The sequence below is a fragment of the Colossoma macropomum genome, unplaced genomic scaffold (genome assembly GCF_904425465.1).
Source record: "Colossoma macropomum unplaced genomic scaffold, Colossoma_macropomum, whole genome shotgun sequence".
Taxonomy (NCBI): Eukaryota; Metazoa; Chordata; class Actinopteri; order Characiformes; family Serrasalmidae; genus Colossoma; species Colossoma macropomum.
Window position 1 is genome coordinate 32,936,594 of NW_023494784.1, and position 14,243 is coordinate 32,950,836.

Below are 14,243 nucleotides of genomic sequence, written 5' to 3' on the forward strand. Positions count from 1 at the left end.
TAAATATTTATTTTTGGCCAAACAAATTGAATATAAACATCCATTTGGCTTCACTAAACTGTTCTCTCCTGATTCAGTTTGCCTTTTATTTACCTGGCATTCCATTTTGATGGACCTCACTGCTAAATTCTCTCAACAACACAAGCGAGTAAGAAATGCAGTTGGGTTCAGACAGATATTTCAAGCTTTATTCTAGTTACAACAGCCAATAACCATAAGAAACACAAGTTTCTCAAGTGAGTGTTAGAACTTACTGAGTACATCCCGAAGAGCAAACAAGGAGGAAAGTTTTGGATGGTCCTGAATGGTCCTGTCAGCACTTCGGTTGAATTGTGTCCTGACTACATCTCCCTTTCGTTTTGTCTTCCCTGTGCTTTCCTCCTCCAGCTCTGCAGGTAGACAGATAATGGGGTGGGCAATTAACCTTTTCCGCTTTAGAGATTTTGAGAAGGGCTTACATCACTTCACACGGAGTGCTGTAAATCATTCCAGCTCCTCATGCCTCACTCAGTCCAGCCTAGTCTGCGGTGCTACAGAAATTCATTACCATCTGACAGTTCAACTTCTGAGGATTTTCTGTAAATTTTCTAGAAATATTCTGTTAATATTGACTTCAAAAGATCAGCTTGTACATGACATTTATTCTGGAGCAGTAACGATGTTCTTGTTCTTCGGGTCTTTGAAATGTCTCTGCCTGATGCATGAGACCCTTTTCATCTTATTGATCACAAAATAATTACTTTGGCTGAACCGCACCATCTCGTCTGTGTGCTCGGCAGGAATCAGCAATGCGGAGGCACGGCAACCAGGGAAGGCTCCTAACTTCAGTGTTAACTGGGCTGTGGGAGACCAGAGCCTGGAGGTCATTAATGCCACCACAGGCAAAGACGACATGGGCCGGCCTTCACGTCTCTGCAAGCATGCCCTCTACAGCCGCTGGGTTCGACTGCACTCGAAGGTACAGTTCACGCTGCGACAGGTTCAAATTAAGCCATGCTATACACTGAAAAGTGTAATTTAAAGAGTCCATATCAGGGCAATTTTAACTTACCATACTTTTTTTTTTTAATAAGGGTTTGATATAGTATGGAAATATAAGTTTCAAAACATTCACGCCCCCATCAGTTTATATATAGAAAATGACCTTGAAATTCTGCTTGTAAATGCTTTGTTTTTTATGTCACCAAAACCAACACATTCAAATATGTCCCCTATTCAGCCTACTGTTTAGCTCCACCCATTCACATTGAAGTCATAAGGAGTGTTTTGGACCGCAGTGCTCTGTAAATAAGGCACAGTACAAGGCAGCAAATGAGAACAGAACTCATTTGCATATATCAGTCTTAAAGCACAGCCTGCTTAATTCTAAGGCGTAAAGTGTGATTGGAAAATGGCCATGTAAAAATGAATGTTTTTGATATCCAGACAAACTAAAACATCAAAAGTGGACCTCAAATAAAATTTTATTCTATTCTTTTCTATTCTAAGTCAAAATAACATATACGATGTAGGATATGGCTCCTTTAAACCGGAACTATAGATTATTAAAACTGGCCTGTAAGATTATAGATGCCTTTTTTATACAACCCCTGTTTTAACCCCTTAACAATCCAGGCTTATTACAAACTAAGGTTTTTATTCAGTAGCTACAGGGACTTCAGTGCAAACTGATTGAGCTATTCTTAGATTATAGAAGTGTGTGATAATACTTTGGGCCTGCCGGCGGGCCCATGGCTTGTTAAGGGGTTAAGGACCACAATAGAAAGATCTTAACTGCACCTGCATTGAGAAATCAACACTATGCTCAGTTTCCTGGGCATGGTTTAATTTGGTGTATTGTCACTGGTGATTAATTATTGACAATCCTTATTAGTCTCAGTTTAGTATTACTAGCTCTATGTGTTCTGTTTACATACACAAAAGAAGGTATTTGTAAAGCTGTTGTGACTTGTAGCACAGGCATATTTAAGCCTTGTCATCTTTTTTTTGGATCTGCTCTCTCTCCTCAGCTGTCACCTACCTTGCGGATCAAAGTGTCCAAACCCAGCTCGTACCATGAAGCCAAACAGGCAGCGGTGGAGTACCACACTGCCAAGCAGACGCTCATCAAGGCCTTCCAGAAAGCAGGCTTGGGTGCCTGGGTGAAAAAGCCTATAGAACAGGACCAGTTCTCACTCAACTCCTGAAGGGGGCGCAAGAGGGACAGAGTAGAGATCTGAAAGACATGACTACAACCAGCCGTTGATACTTCACTTGATGTGTGTGTGTGTGTGTGTGTGTGTGTGTGTGCCTGTGGGTGTGTGCGTGCGTGTGTCTGTGTGCGTTTGACTGTGTTTATTCCCAGCCAAACCACAGCCCTTTAGTCCCACTCTGCTCTCATCACTTATGATTCCTCAAGTGTGTGACGACATGAATTTGCCTTTTAATTTGTAATGTATGTAGGACTAGTCTGTCTTTTTAAACAAATGTTTGTTTTGGAATTAATGGCATTAGCTCACAGTACATAGTAGAAAATACTGTCATTTATAACTGGAAAACAAAGTCCTTTTGAGGTCTTGTTTTGTGTTGTGTTTGTCATTTTATTGCCCTGAAGCTTTATGTTTTAAGATGGAACGGATGTGGATTAAGAGTACACGCTCAAGGTCAGAGGCCTCAGACTGACCACATGCCCGTAGGCAACAGTGGAAGGTACTAGGTAGAGCGTCGCTCCTAATCAGAACACCTGTGCTCAAGAGAAGACCACCATTTATATGAAGCACCACCCTAGATTTTGTTTTATTCCATCCCCTTTAGATGGTATAGAGTACAATACGTTTTTTTAATTTTTCAAATGTAGGTAGTTTTCTTATGTTACCCTCCCCATGTATTTTGTCAAGACACTTTTACAGTAGTTTTAGTAAACAGCATTGTTCTTTAACGTTTCGCGTCGTATTAATTTGACCTCAGATGGAAACGTGCATTTGGTCCCTTAAAAGCTTGCGGTATCCTTTTAAAGACGCTTGAAGGAAGCGTTCAATGAAGCGTTTGTTTCGAAATATGAAATGATCTTGTTCTTGTTCCTGTGCATCACTGATGCAGCCGAAGTGCATTGTTTTCATTAAACAATGTGTCGTGGTGCTTTCAGTTCCAATAATGTCTCCAGTGCATGTTTGTATTGTGTGCTGTAGTGCACATCACTCTGAAAAATTGCCCCTCTTTTTTTACTGGGCAAAATGTAGAAGACTTAAGAAGCTGCCTTCTTTTGACCATTTTAGAAGAGTCACCTCTGCATTTAGGTACTTTTACTAAATGATGTATTGACTTTTTTAAGCTGCATGGAGAACACGTTCATGTAGGGAGCTAGGTTTTATAGCATCTCCCTTTTAGCTATTGCAATGTCTGTTACCCTTAAGTTGACATTCACAGCCATAATCGCAAACCAGATGATTCTAGTATGCTCCTCCCTGATTGGGAACAACTATGTTTCTCAGTGGTGCACGTTTCTTGTTTAAAGCCATCTCTCTGCATGGAATGAGTGGATGGTTTGCAGGGGCCACTTGGAACCCCCTCACCCCCTATATCCTCATGGGTTGCTGAGATTTCGGTGCCAGTGTTTTTCGGGCACAAACTGCTTCATATTGTTGAATTCTGCTGTATCCATGGGATTGAAGTCTAGAGCTACATTTTTAAAGACTTTTTTCAGCTCATTTTAAGCTTGAGCTCTTTTTGATTGACAGCCTGCAAAATGCAGCATGTTTGACTCATAAGGATGTTGAAGTTGTATTAATTGGGGGCATGTTTTCTATAATGATCTTTTCTTTCTTTCTTTAGTGGGCACTGAGTATATCAGCCCCCCAGAAAAAAACAAAGACTCACTTGTCACAGTGTACGCTGAATGAGAAGTCCATCTGAGGCATAGGCTGCCATGGATTTATAAAGCAGCAGCTTCAATCGATGAAAGCAAACAGGAAACAATATTGCAACTGTGCAAAAGTGAGAAACCACTCATCATTTATTTCCAGTTGAAACTGCCATTAAGTGCAAGTTGTTTATTTTTAGGAGATATTTCTGAGATTAGATATAAGACACTCCGCTTGCATAAATAGGTGAAAAGTCAAAAGAAAACAGTTAAAAAAAACAGGAGTTTCAAAACTAGAGTTAAAAAAATTTGACTCCTAACAACCATGCAAGACCTGGTAGACGAACAAAACTGTCACCATCAAATAAACAGCACTTAAATCTTTCCTCTCTGAAAGATAGAAGAATATAGAGCTCCAGTCTTGCTTCAGATCTGAATCTTTCTGTCTGTCAGAGGAAAGGAACTAGACAGAAATGTGAAAATTGGCAAATTAAACATAGAAGATACTGGTGTTCTCAGAACAGTGACTAGCCATCGAGTCCAGATCTCAACATCACTGAATGTGCAACCAACTTCTAAGACTGAACTTTGTAGGTGTGGAAAAACATTCCTGCAGATTTCTTTGAAACTGAAAAGCAAGTCTCTCGAAAAAACAGAAGCTGTAATAAAGTCAAAGAGTGGAATCACTGAATACTGAGAGTTTTTAATATTGTATTTTGTTGTTCAGGCTTCTGTGTAATTTTCAGTTAAATGTTTTCTGCTTTTTTTTTCTTATGATGAAAAATTAATAACTTGTATTTAATGGCCATTTTGACTGGAAATGAAATAAAAGGTGGTCTCTGTTGTTGCACAGCACTGTACAGTAACTCAAATTTGGATCACTTTGCAGTGCTGATTCTTTCTTGCAGGATGCAGGTGTGTGTTTGATGAGTCTGTTGGATGACTTCTGGATCAGATGTTTCATGCAGCCCCTCTTTGGCCCATCACTACTGGACTTTTTCAGTTCTCTCACACAGCAGTGTAAAGACGGTGTTTAATTTAATTTCGGTGAGCCCATCCGGGTGAGTCTGTGTATGCGTGCGTGTGTGTACGAGTGTGTGTGTGTGTGTGAGCGCGTGCACCTGCTGCTGAGCCCAACCGGCACTCTGTCGAGATGTCATGGCAACAGGACTTGGAGATTGCTGTTGAATCTTCACCAAAGATGATGTCATTTTATTGGCTATTTTCTTTCAAGGTGAACAAAATGGAGACTTTATTTTTTTTGAAAAAAAAAAAAAGAAAAAAGCAAGTTATTAGTGCAAAGATTGTTGGGCATAATACAATTTGTCATCATTGTTTTTGTATATTCATTTACTAATATATTTTTAATTAGTACAAATGAATATGTTTGTGTTTTGCAGTGAGATCTAAACAGCTCCGTTCTCTGTTTTTCTGTACCTGTTCATTTACAACTGTAAATATTGTGAACCTCTCTGTTGTTGCCATGGACACCCTGCATATATTACTCGTATTTTTGAAAATGTACTTTTCTCATTACACACAATTCCACAATTGCTGGAAAAGAAAAAAACTACAAAAAAAGAAATACTTGTTCCCATAACATAGATTTCTTTAATTCAGACAGTTTGTAGTGAATTTTAGGGTTTTTTTTTCCCGTGTTTGTTTTGTTTTTTGGTCTTGGCCCCAGGCTCTACCCCATCAGTGTGGTTCTCCTGACCATATACGTGGCACATTGATCTAGATAGAGGGAGAAAGAGTCCTTGTCGAGCTTTGACCTCAATGTATATTGTGCTGTTCCAGCCTGTGCTGATTAATGAAGGCTGGCTGTGTTAATGGGACCAGACCAGCACCTTTCTGGTGGCCGTTCACTTGGCTCACCTTTTCTTAAATGGAAACCATTCCGTCCTGAACTTGAACACAGTGTAGAAAAAATAAAGAAATAAAAATGCTTACAAAATACTGTATTAAAAATTCTCAGTGTACTTTATTAGCAATATTTCAAAACCCTTTAGTTTGGATTGGAGCCTGCAGAGAGAGCAGGGTTTAGAGGATTAGTGGGGTGATATGGGGTGATTTTTTTTATTTTTGTTTCCTTTTCTTTGAGACACCAGTCATCTTTTCGCTTCTGTATGTGTCCGACTGTCAAAGCTGTACTTCTGATGCCTGCTTCTGCTGTTCTTTACCAACTGCCCAAGATGTCAATGAATGATGTCATGAAAACAACTCCCAGTCCCAACCAAGATGGACCTTTTTATTTTTTATTATTGTTCTGGAACTGGACCATGTCTCAGTCAAAGTACTCACTTCTGACCTGTGACCTCCTGCTCTGGTCCTGGCCAGCCCTGTTCTGAGCGTGTTGTGATTCGGTGACTATACAGTGGGGCACAGTGGCGCTGGAGCCTGGTGCGGTCCGCTCTGCTCCGCCCCACCCTGCCCTCCCTCCTGCGTGTCCTCTGTAATATCCATACACGGGCCACCTGCATGAGCTCCTCCACTGAAGCTGCACCCAGCATGATGACTATAAACGGACTTGTATGTAGAAAAATAAAACATAGATCTATATATAAATGAGCAAAAAAAAAATAAACAAGATCTTAGTTTACCTTTGTATACAAGTGCCTTTTTTGTGTTCTGGTATGTGAACCTCATTAGCAATGTATTGTTTTCGTATGTGAACCTAACAAGTGTCTGAGTCTGAAAAAATTATCCTATCTGTTACGTCCAGATGCTGTCATGAGGATTAGCACATGTATTTCCTAACATTGCATGTCTTGCTTATTTTTCTGATGTTGGGCAGGATCAAAAGGCCTAACTCAAGTTGTAAACTTTGTAAATTTGGACTTGAAAACATTAGACTTAAACCTCTCCACTAATGACTCGACACTAGACTTAACTTGATTACCCTGTTGTTTTTGTTGATTGAAATTAACACATTCTTTACCTGGAACCAACTTAAATATGTCATTTTCTGCTGATTTTAGCCATTTTCTGCTTTTTATTTACAGAGATTAACATAGAAAAAAAACATAAAATATAAAATGTGCCATAAATTTTGCATAGGACATTTTTAAATTCAGCAAAGGTACTACCTGTGCATTGAAGTGTGTTCTCTTTAGAGGATTTGTTAGCTTATTTTCACTTAGAAAATCTACAAAGCATGCATTTTGACCTGGGGTGCCCAAAATTTTGCATACTGCTTTACATGTCCCGTTATTGGACACTTAGACAGATCTGTATGGAAAGAATTATTTCACTGAAGAAGACATGTTAAAGCAATGGGTGTATTGGATTGCTGGATTGCTGGGCTTGTTTTGTGGGCCACATCCACAAAACAAGCCCAGTGCCTCTGGGCTTAATATGCCACAATGGGTGAGTGTGGAGAACCTTTCAAAAGTTTCAAGAACTTTCACATAATGTAAATTAAGGGTCTTCCCGACATGGTTTTCAATGTTCTTTTACATTTATACATCTTATTTACAATAATAGTTCTCTAAATCAGTGGTTCTCAAACTGGTTCTCAGGGACCTCCAGAGAGTCCACATTGTTGCTTTGTCTCTGTGTTGCGACTTAGGTTGGAGCAAGAATCTGGGCCATCTGATTTACATCTTAACAGAGGAAGCACTTACAAAAGGGCTGTGAAGTGCAACTGTTTTGATCACGTTTGCAATTTAAATATGCTGCGCAAGGCTAAATATTAATGTGCTTGCACCAGTGCCATGATTTGCTATCGTTGAGGTTAAGATTTCTCTATTTTGACTAATATTAACATGGTTTCAATAATCCTTTACAGTAACATATTCAGATGTTAAGATAATACTGGATCTTTTGAAAAGCAATGAGGATTTCTGAGCCTTTTTCTTATACATATTTTTGTCTAATTTGAAAGACTGGACTTGGGCTCATTTCTAAACCATTCTAAGGTTTTTCTCCATATATATATATATATATATATATATATGTGTGTGTATATCTGAATATGCAGCTGCATGGTATGCATGTCAATAATTAATCAATATCATATGGTATACAGAGGCTTCGGAGACACACTGAGACAGCCCGGTGGGATATGCAGATGATAACTCCGATCTAAGCCAGGATTTCATGCTGGAGAACTGTGAGAAGCCCTTCTCCCTTGCTCTTGGGAGGACTGTTTGTATTGAGGATCCATAATTTAAAAAGCCTCACTGAGGGAGGGTAGGGTAGAAGACTGAGCTTCTAGCCACTCTGACTTATTCAGCACTAAAGAGGGAATTATTCACTTCATTCTCCAGCATAGGCAGGGAGTCAGGCTCTGGCTGAGAAAGGTTTTGGGTAAAGAGTGAAAGAGATTCGCTCACCTCTCTTGCTCCGTCCTCGTATATATCTTTGCCTCATCTGTTTGTATTTGTATTTTGTGGAGGCACGACTTGCCAAAAATGCAGAGGATAATTAAGCTTCCCTGTCAATTGGAAATGATTTTAGTTCAAATACTCTGAAGGCTGGGCTTCTGTTTGTAGATTAAGCCAAATCCTGGATTAAGTAGAGCTGTCAGGTTCTATTTCCCTTGGTGGCTCTTAGTCCAAGACGAAGCTTAAATAGACTCTATGTCTGACAACTGACCCGTTTTTGAGTCTATTTTGGTGCATTGTTTTGTGATCGATCTGTGTTTGAATGTCAGGGTTTTACAGCATTTTGCTGTTAGAAACTGTATCTGTAAACACTTTGATGGCATTGTTGTTTGCTGCTTGAACCTACCACATAATGTGCAATGGTTTTAGTGATAGGCTACACAATCCCAATTCCAAAAAATTGGGACAGTATGTAAAATGCAAATACAGTAATTTGCAAATTCACTTTGACCTTCATGTAAATGGAACAGTATAAAGACAAGATATTTTATGTTTTACTTTTTGAACTTCATTATTTTTGTAAATATATCCTTATTCTGAAACTGGTGCCTGCAACATGTTCCAAAAAAAAGTTGGTACAGGGACAATTTAAAACTTGTGTATTTGTAAAGTGTAAAAATTGTAAAATGTTGAAACATGAAACAGTCATGCTTGGGTATAAAAGGCCTCCAGAAAAGGCCTAGTCCTTTATGAAGAAGGCTCACCGCTTTGCTCAAAAATGTGTCAGCAGTTTAAGAACAACGTTCCTCAATTAGCATTTGCAAGAATTTTAGGTATTTCGCTCTCTATGGTGCAGAATATCATCAAAAGATTCAGGGAATAATAATTGCATAAACGGCAAGGCCAAAAACCAATACTGACTGATTTGATCCCTCAGACTGCACTACATTTATAAACTGGCATACCCGCTATAGTGAATAAAACCATACAGGTTTAGGAAAACTTTGGAAAACCTTTGTCAGTAAACACAGTTTGTTGCTGTATCTACAATGCAAGTTAAGACTCTATTATTCAAAGCAGAAGCATTTATTAACAACATCCATAAACACCACCATCAAAGCATGGTACTGCAGGTGTTTGTGCTAATGACTTACTTATCTGTGAAGGCACTATTGCTGAGGGGTACATAAGCTTTTTGGAGCAACATATGCTGCCATCTAGACGTCCTTTTGCTTGTTTCCCTGCTTGTTTTAGTGAGACAATGCCAAGCCACATTCTGCATGTGTTACAACAGTGTGACTGGAGTAAGAGAGTGCAGGTGCCAGACTGGCCTGTCTGTGGTCTACGCAATATAAAGTATATTATACAACCAAGGGACCCTGGACTACTGAGCAGCTGAAGTATTCTATCAAGCAAGAATGGGAAAAATTCCACTTTCACACCGGCAGCAATTGGTGTCCTCCCAATTGCAATGTTCCCAAACGATTACTGAACGTTGTTAAAAGGCAAGGTGATGGAGCAGTAAAAATGTGCTCTCTCTTTTTTTTGGAGCATGATTAAGTAGTTAAAACATTAAATATATTGTCTTTGTTCTGTTTTCATGTATTCGATAATCGATCTGGTCTGATGTCATGTTATTCATATAATCAATAAACGGTTGCCAGGTTTTGTGAATTACTTTCATTCTTTAGGTGGTGTGTTATGTTTTCTAATGGTAAGCAGCTCTTGATTTCAGACATCCACATTCCAATATGTATGCGAGTCTCTGATTTCCATTTTAATGCAACTTTTTAGAAATCACTAATAGGATTTCTGTAAGTCTTAGCATTTCTGTTTCTGAGATCAGAATTAGTGTAGTCACCCAGAAGACAAAACTTTGGATCTGCTGGAAAAACAATTCAATGAATCTTGGATATTACATTATAAACTTCTTGCCAATAGTTGCGCACTTTTGGGTGTGACAAAGTACAATGCAAAAAGTTTCTTCAACTGAATATTTTGATATTTATGCTGTACTCTGAAAAAATTAGGTAATTTAAGGTAAAATGTATTTAATTATTGAGGAAAAAAGAAATGTGTATTTCAGATCACTTGCTGCTGAAAGATTTACTTCTGTCATTTGAGCAGTTTCTTTGCAGACTTCTGCAGGTTTGCATCCAAAATGCCTTTGTACTCTTCTGAGTTAATGGCTTTGATGTTTTCACCCCTGTGCTTGATTGTACTCTTAGTGCAGTCTGTTATTTTCTTTCTTTTCCAGCCTTTCTCCACATAAAGAGTTTACCATCAGTTTGATGTGTGAAAAGTGTTTTTCAAGTACTACTTTGTTTACCAGCAATTCAATTGTCCACATAGTTTTTGGGACGACTGTACAATGCTGTGAAAAGTACTTTCCCAATTTATCCTATTTTTTGCATATTTGTCACACGTCAATGTTTCAGATTATGAAACTACTTTTAATATGAGACAAAGATAACCCAAGTATACACAATACGCTGTTTTTAAGTGATTTTGTAATTTATTGAAGGAAACATGCTGTTTAGCCTTACCTGGCTCAATGTGGAAAAAGTACTTGCCCCCTTAGCTACTAAACCAACTAAATTCAATTAACTATTGGGTTTAATTTCACTACACACACCTGGGCATGATTACTGCCAGACCTGTTGAATCTAAACATCACTTAAATATAACCTGCCTGACAATGTGAAGCAACCTAGAAGGTCTCAAAAAGCAGCACATGATGCCACGCTCTAAAGAGATTCAAATACAGATGTGAAACAAAATCACTGAACTCTACCAGTCTGGAAAGGGTTACAAAGCCATTGCTAAAGCTCTGGGACTCCAGTGAACCACAGTGAGAGCCATTATCCACAAACGGAAAAAACAGCGGAGCAGTGGTGAACCTTCCCAGGAGTGGCCGGCCTACCACATTTTTACCAAGAGCGCATTAATGACTCATCCAGGAGGTCACAAATAAACACAGATGAACATCTAAAGAACAGCAGGCCTCACTTACCTCAGTTAAAGTCAGTGCACACGATTCCATGATAAGAAAGACACTGGGCAAAAAAAGCATCCATGGGAGAGCTGCAAGGTGCAAACCACTACTGACCAAAAAGATCACAAAGGATCATCTTCCATTTGCCAAAACACATCTAGATGATCCCCAAGACTTTTGGGTTAATATTCTGTGGACTGATCAGTCAAAGGTGGAAATGTTTGGATGACATGGGTCCCATTACATCTGGCGTAAAACTAACACTGCATTCCACTATATACCAACAGTCAAACATGGTGGTGATGTGATGGACTGGGGCTGCTTTGCTTCTGCAGGACCTGGATGACTTTTCATAATTGATGGAACCATGAATTCTGCTCTCTATCAGAAAATCCTGAAGGAGAATATCCACCCATCAATTTGTGACTTAAAGCTCAAGCGCAGTTGGGTTATGCAGCAGGACCTGTATGACCTGAAGCACACAATCTAGTCCACCCCTGAATGGCTCAAAAGAAACAAAAGTAAGGTTTTGGAGTGGCCGTGTCAAAGTCCTGACTTGAATCCCTTGAGATGCTGTGGCAAGACCTTAAATTGGCCAGTTCATGCTTGAAAGTCCTCCAGTGTAGCTGAATTAGAACAATTCTGCAAAGAACACTGGGCCAAAATTCCTCCACAGCAATGTAAAAGACCCATCGCAAATTATCGCAAATAGGGGACAATTACTTTTTCACATAGGTGATATAGGTTTTGAATAAATCTTCAATAAATGGAGTGATCATTTAAAAGCTGTATTTTGTGTTTAATTTTCTTATCTTTATCTTATATTAAAGTCAGTTGGATGATCTGAAACATTTAAATGTGACAATTTAGCATTGAGTGAGGGGCAAATACTTTTTCACAGCACTGTGTGTACACCTACCTGCTCAGTGGTGGTTCTCTAGTGTTCTAACCATTGATGAATGGGCAAAATGGGCTAACACATGAGGCAGAGAAACAGATGAACCACAATCTTCAATTGTAGAACTACAGTGTGCACCTATCTGGTCACTGGATCTGATAAAATGGCCTGATTGTATGTCATAGTCATTAACCACCAGTCATTTTTAGTATGTTCGACTTCATAACTTCTGCAGTCCTCTAGCATTTCATCATTGGTCAGTTTCTGACTACAGAACTACGTTTAGTTAGTTGAATATACACGGCGAGTCCGTTTAACCCACTCTTCAAGCATCAACTTAGAACTGAGTGCCTTTAATTGTAAAAATATTTTCAGTAAAGACATTTTCTACTGTGGGAATCCTGTAAATATGCTTCTTTATCTTCTTTAAAGGCAGCCAGAAATATTCTGCAGAGTGAGGTGAAGAGCTGCAGCATAGAATCATCATTCAAGAAAAAGTGCCTATTTTGCTGTCGATGATGCTAATGAAGTCAGCCGGTCATTAGTCTGCTCCCTGCTGTAGTCTCCAGAGCGGTGGCCCAGTGCCTCCCCTCAGCGAGCAGCTTAATGGAGCTGGAGCAGTGCATTCACGCACCTTGCTCCTCAGCAGATGGTGCGAGAGAGGAGGAACCCTCCGTCAACTCCAAAACCCACACAGCTTCCCATCCCTAACTCACTGCTGCAGCCCAGGACATCCCTGCTTCATGATGGTATACCATCATAGTACCATTATTGCAACACTGTCAGGGGAAAAAAGGGTACTGTCCAGGTAGATTTTACTGCCCCAGGGACAAACAATGTAGTGTACCCTCAAAGGTACAACACAGTCATTAAGGCCCAATTGTGTACCTTAACGACTTTTAAAGGTATAGTGTTCAATTTCCCAAGATAAATATTTAGAAAACAGAGAATTCAAACATACAGTGAAATTCTTATAATATAGCAGTAAAAACAGATAAAAAGTACACAGGGGCAAAAGAAGGGGAGGTATAGCACATACTAGACAAATATGCCAGACAACAGGTAACAATAAATAAAGTCACAGGTGACTGGCAGTATGGAATGAGGTAGATGGCAGGATTAAATAGGAATAGTGCAAAATGCTATGTGCATAGATGTGAGGGCAAATTGAAGAATAAAATATACAGTGGAACCATGTGTAACACCAAGTGCAGAATAAGACAATATAAGATATCAAGTGTAGGGTAATACAGTGTTTAGTGTACTACTGAATATATGTAGTCTAATACAATATACACAGTTGACAAGAGTATGCTGCTCGGAACAAAACCTTGTGTCTCTATTTTTGTTGTTTCTAATTTTTTTGACACTAGTTGTCCTTTACATCATATCAAAATTTTATGATAAAGTAATCAACACAAATATAATTTTTTACATTCACTTCTATTGAAAGATGAGAACATTTTTGCCTTCTCTTGAAAAGTTATCATTTTGACGATGCCAGGTTTTTGTTTGAAAGCAACAATATGCAGGACATGCAATAAATACAATAAACTTCTTTCTGCAGTAGCTATTCTGACAGCGAAATCAATATCAGATCAACTAGGGCACTGTTGGCTCTCTGTGTGTGAAACTTTGTGACCCTGTGTTGAGCTGCTAGTGAGCAATGAGGGGCGAAAAGGGCAGAGTGAGAATCTCCTGCTGTGAAAACAATTCACACCTCTCCACAAAGACGGCCATGCAGAGACAAAAGACAGCACAACTGCAGCTTTCTTCATGTGAAAAAATCACTTTTAACCACCAAGATACAAAATAGCAGTTTACATACAATAAAACACTTATTTTTATGAATGTTGACTTGCTTGCTCACCTACAAAGACAAAGATCCAGATCACGTCTGGTTTTGTAAATCCTACACATTCCCATCATGAAAAATACATTCCAATAAAACTGCTTTTTCTAGAGGGCTTAACTAGCAAGAGTATGGTATGATAAATAAAAGTGTAATTGAACAGAAATTGAACAAAATTAAATAACTAAACAAAACAAAAAGTCTGGAGAGCAACTTAAAAAGTATAACTGCAGTGGAATAAGGTGCAGTTACATTCTCTATATATCTAAAGGTATCTAGAGGGTACCACCTCAGTGACAGCGCTTTTACCCCGTTTTTTAAAAGAGTTAATG

General features: G+C 38.9%; 1 protein-coding gene across 3 annotated transcripts in view; it reads left to right on the forward strand.

The window, feature by feature from the left end:
• The window catches only part of adarb1b (adenosine deaminase RNA specific B1b), a 165,351-nt gene extending 158,911 nt beyond the window's left edge, over window positions 1–6,440 (forward strand). For 2 of the 3 annotated variants that reach the window (XM_036569365.1, XM_036569378.1), the window contains 2 exons: window positions 780–958; window positions 2,010–6,440. In XM_036569365.1, the coding sequence (XP_036425258.1) occupies window positions 780–958; window positions 2,010–2,186 (356 nt within the window). In that variant the 3' untranslated portion in view covers window positions 2,187–6,440. The remainder of the gene's footprint in view (window positions 1–779; window positions 959–2,009) is intronic. The other variant, XR_005007194.1, reaches the window with a different exon arrangement.
• Window positions 6,441–14,243: the final 7,803 nt, after the last annotated feature.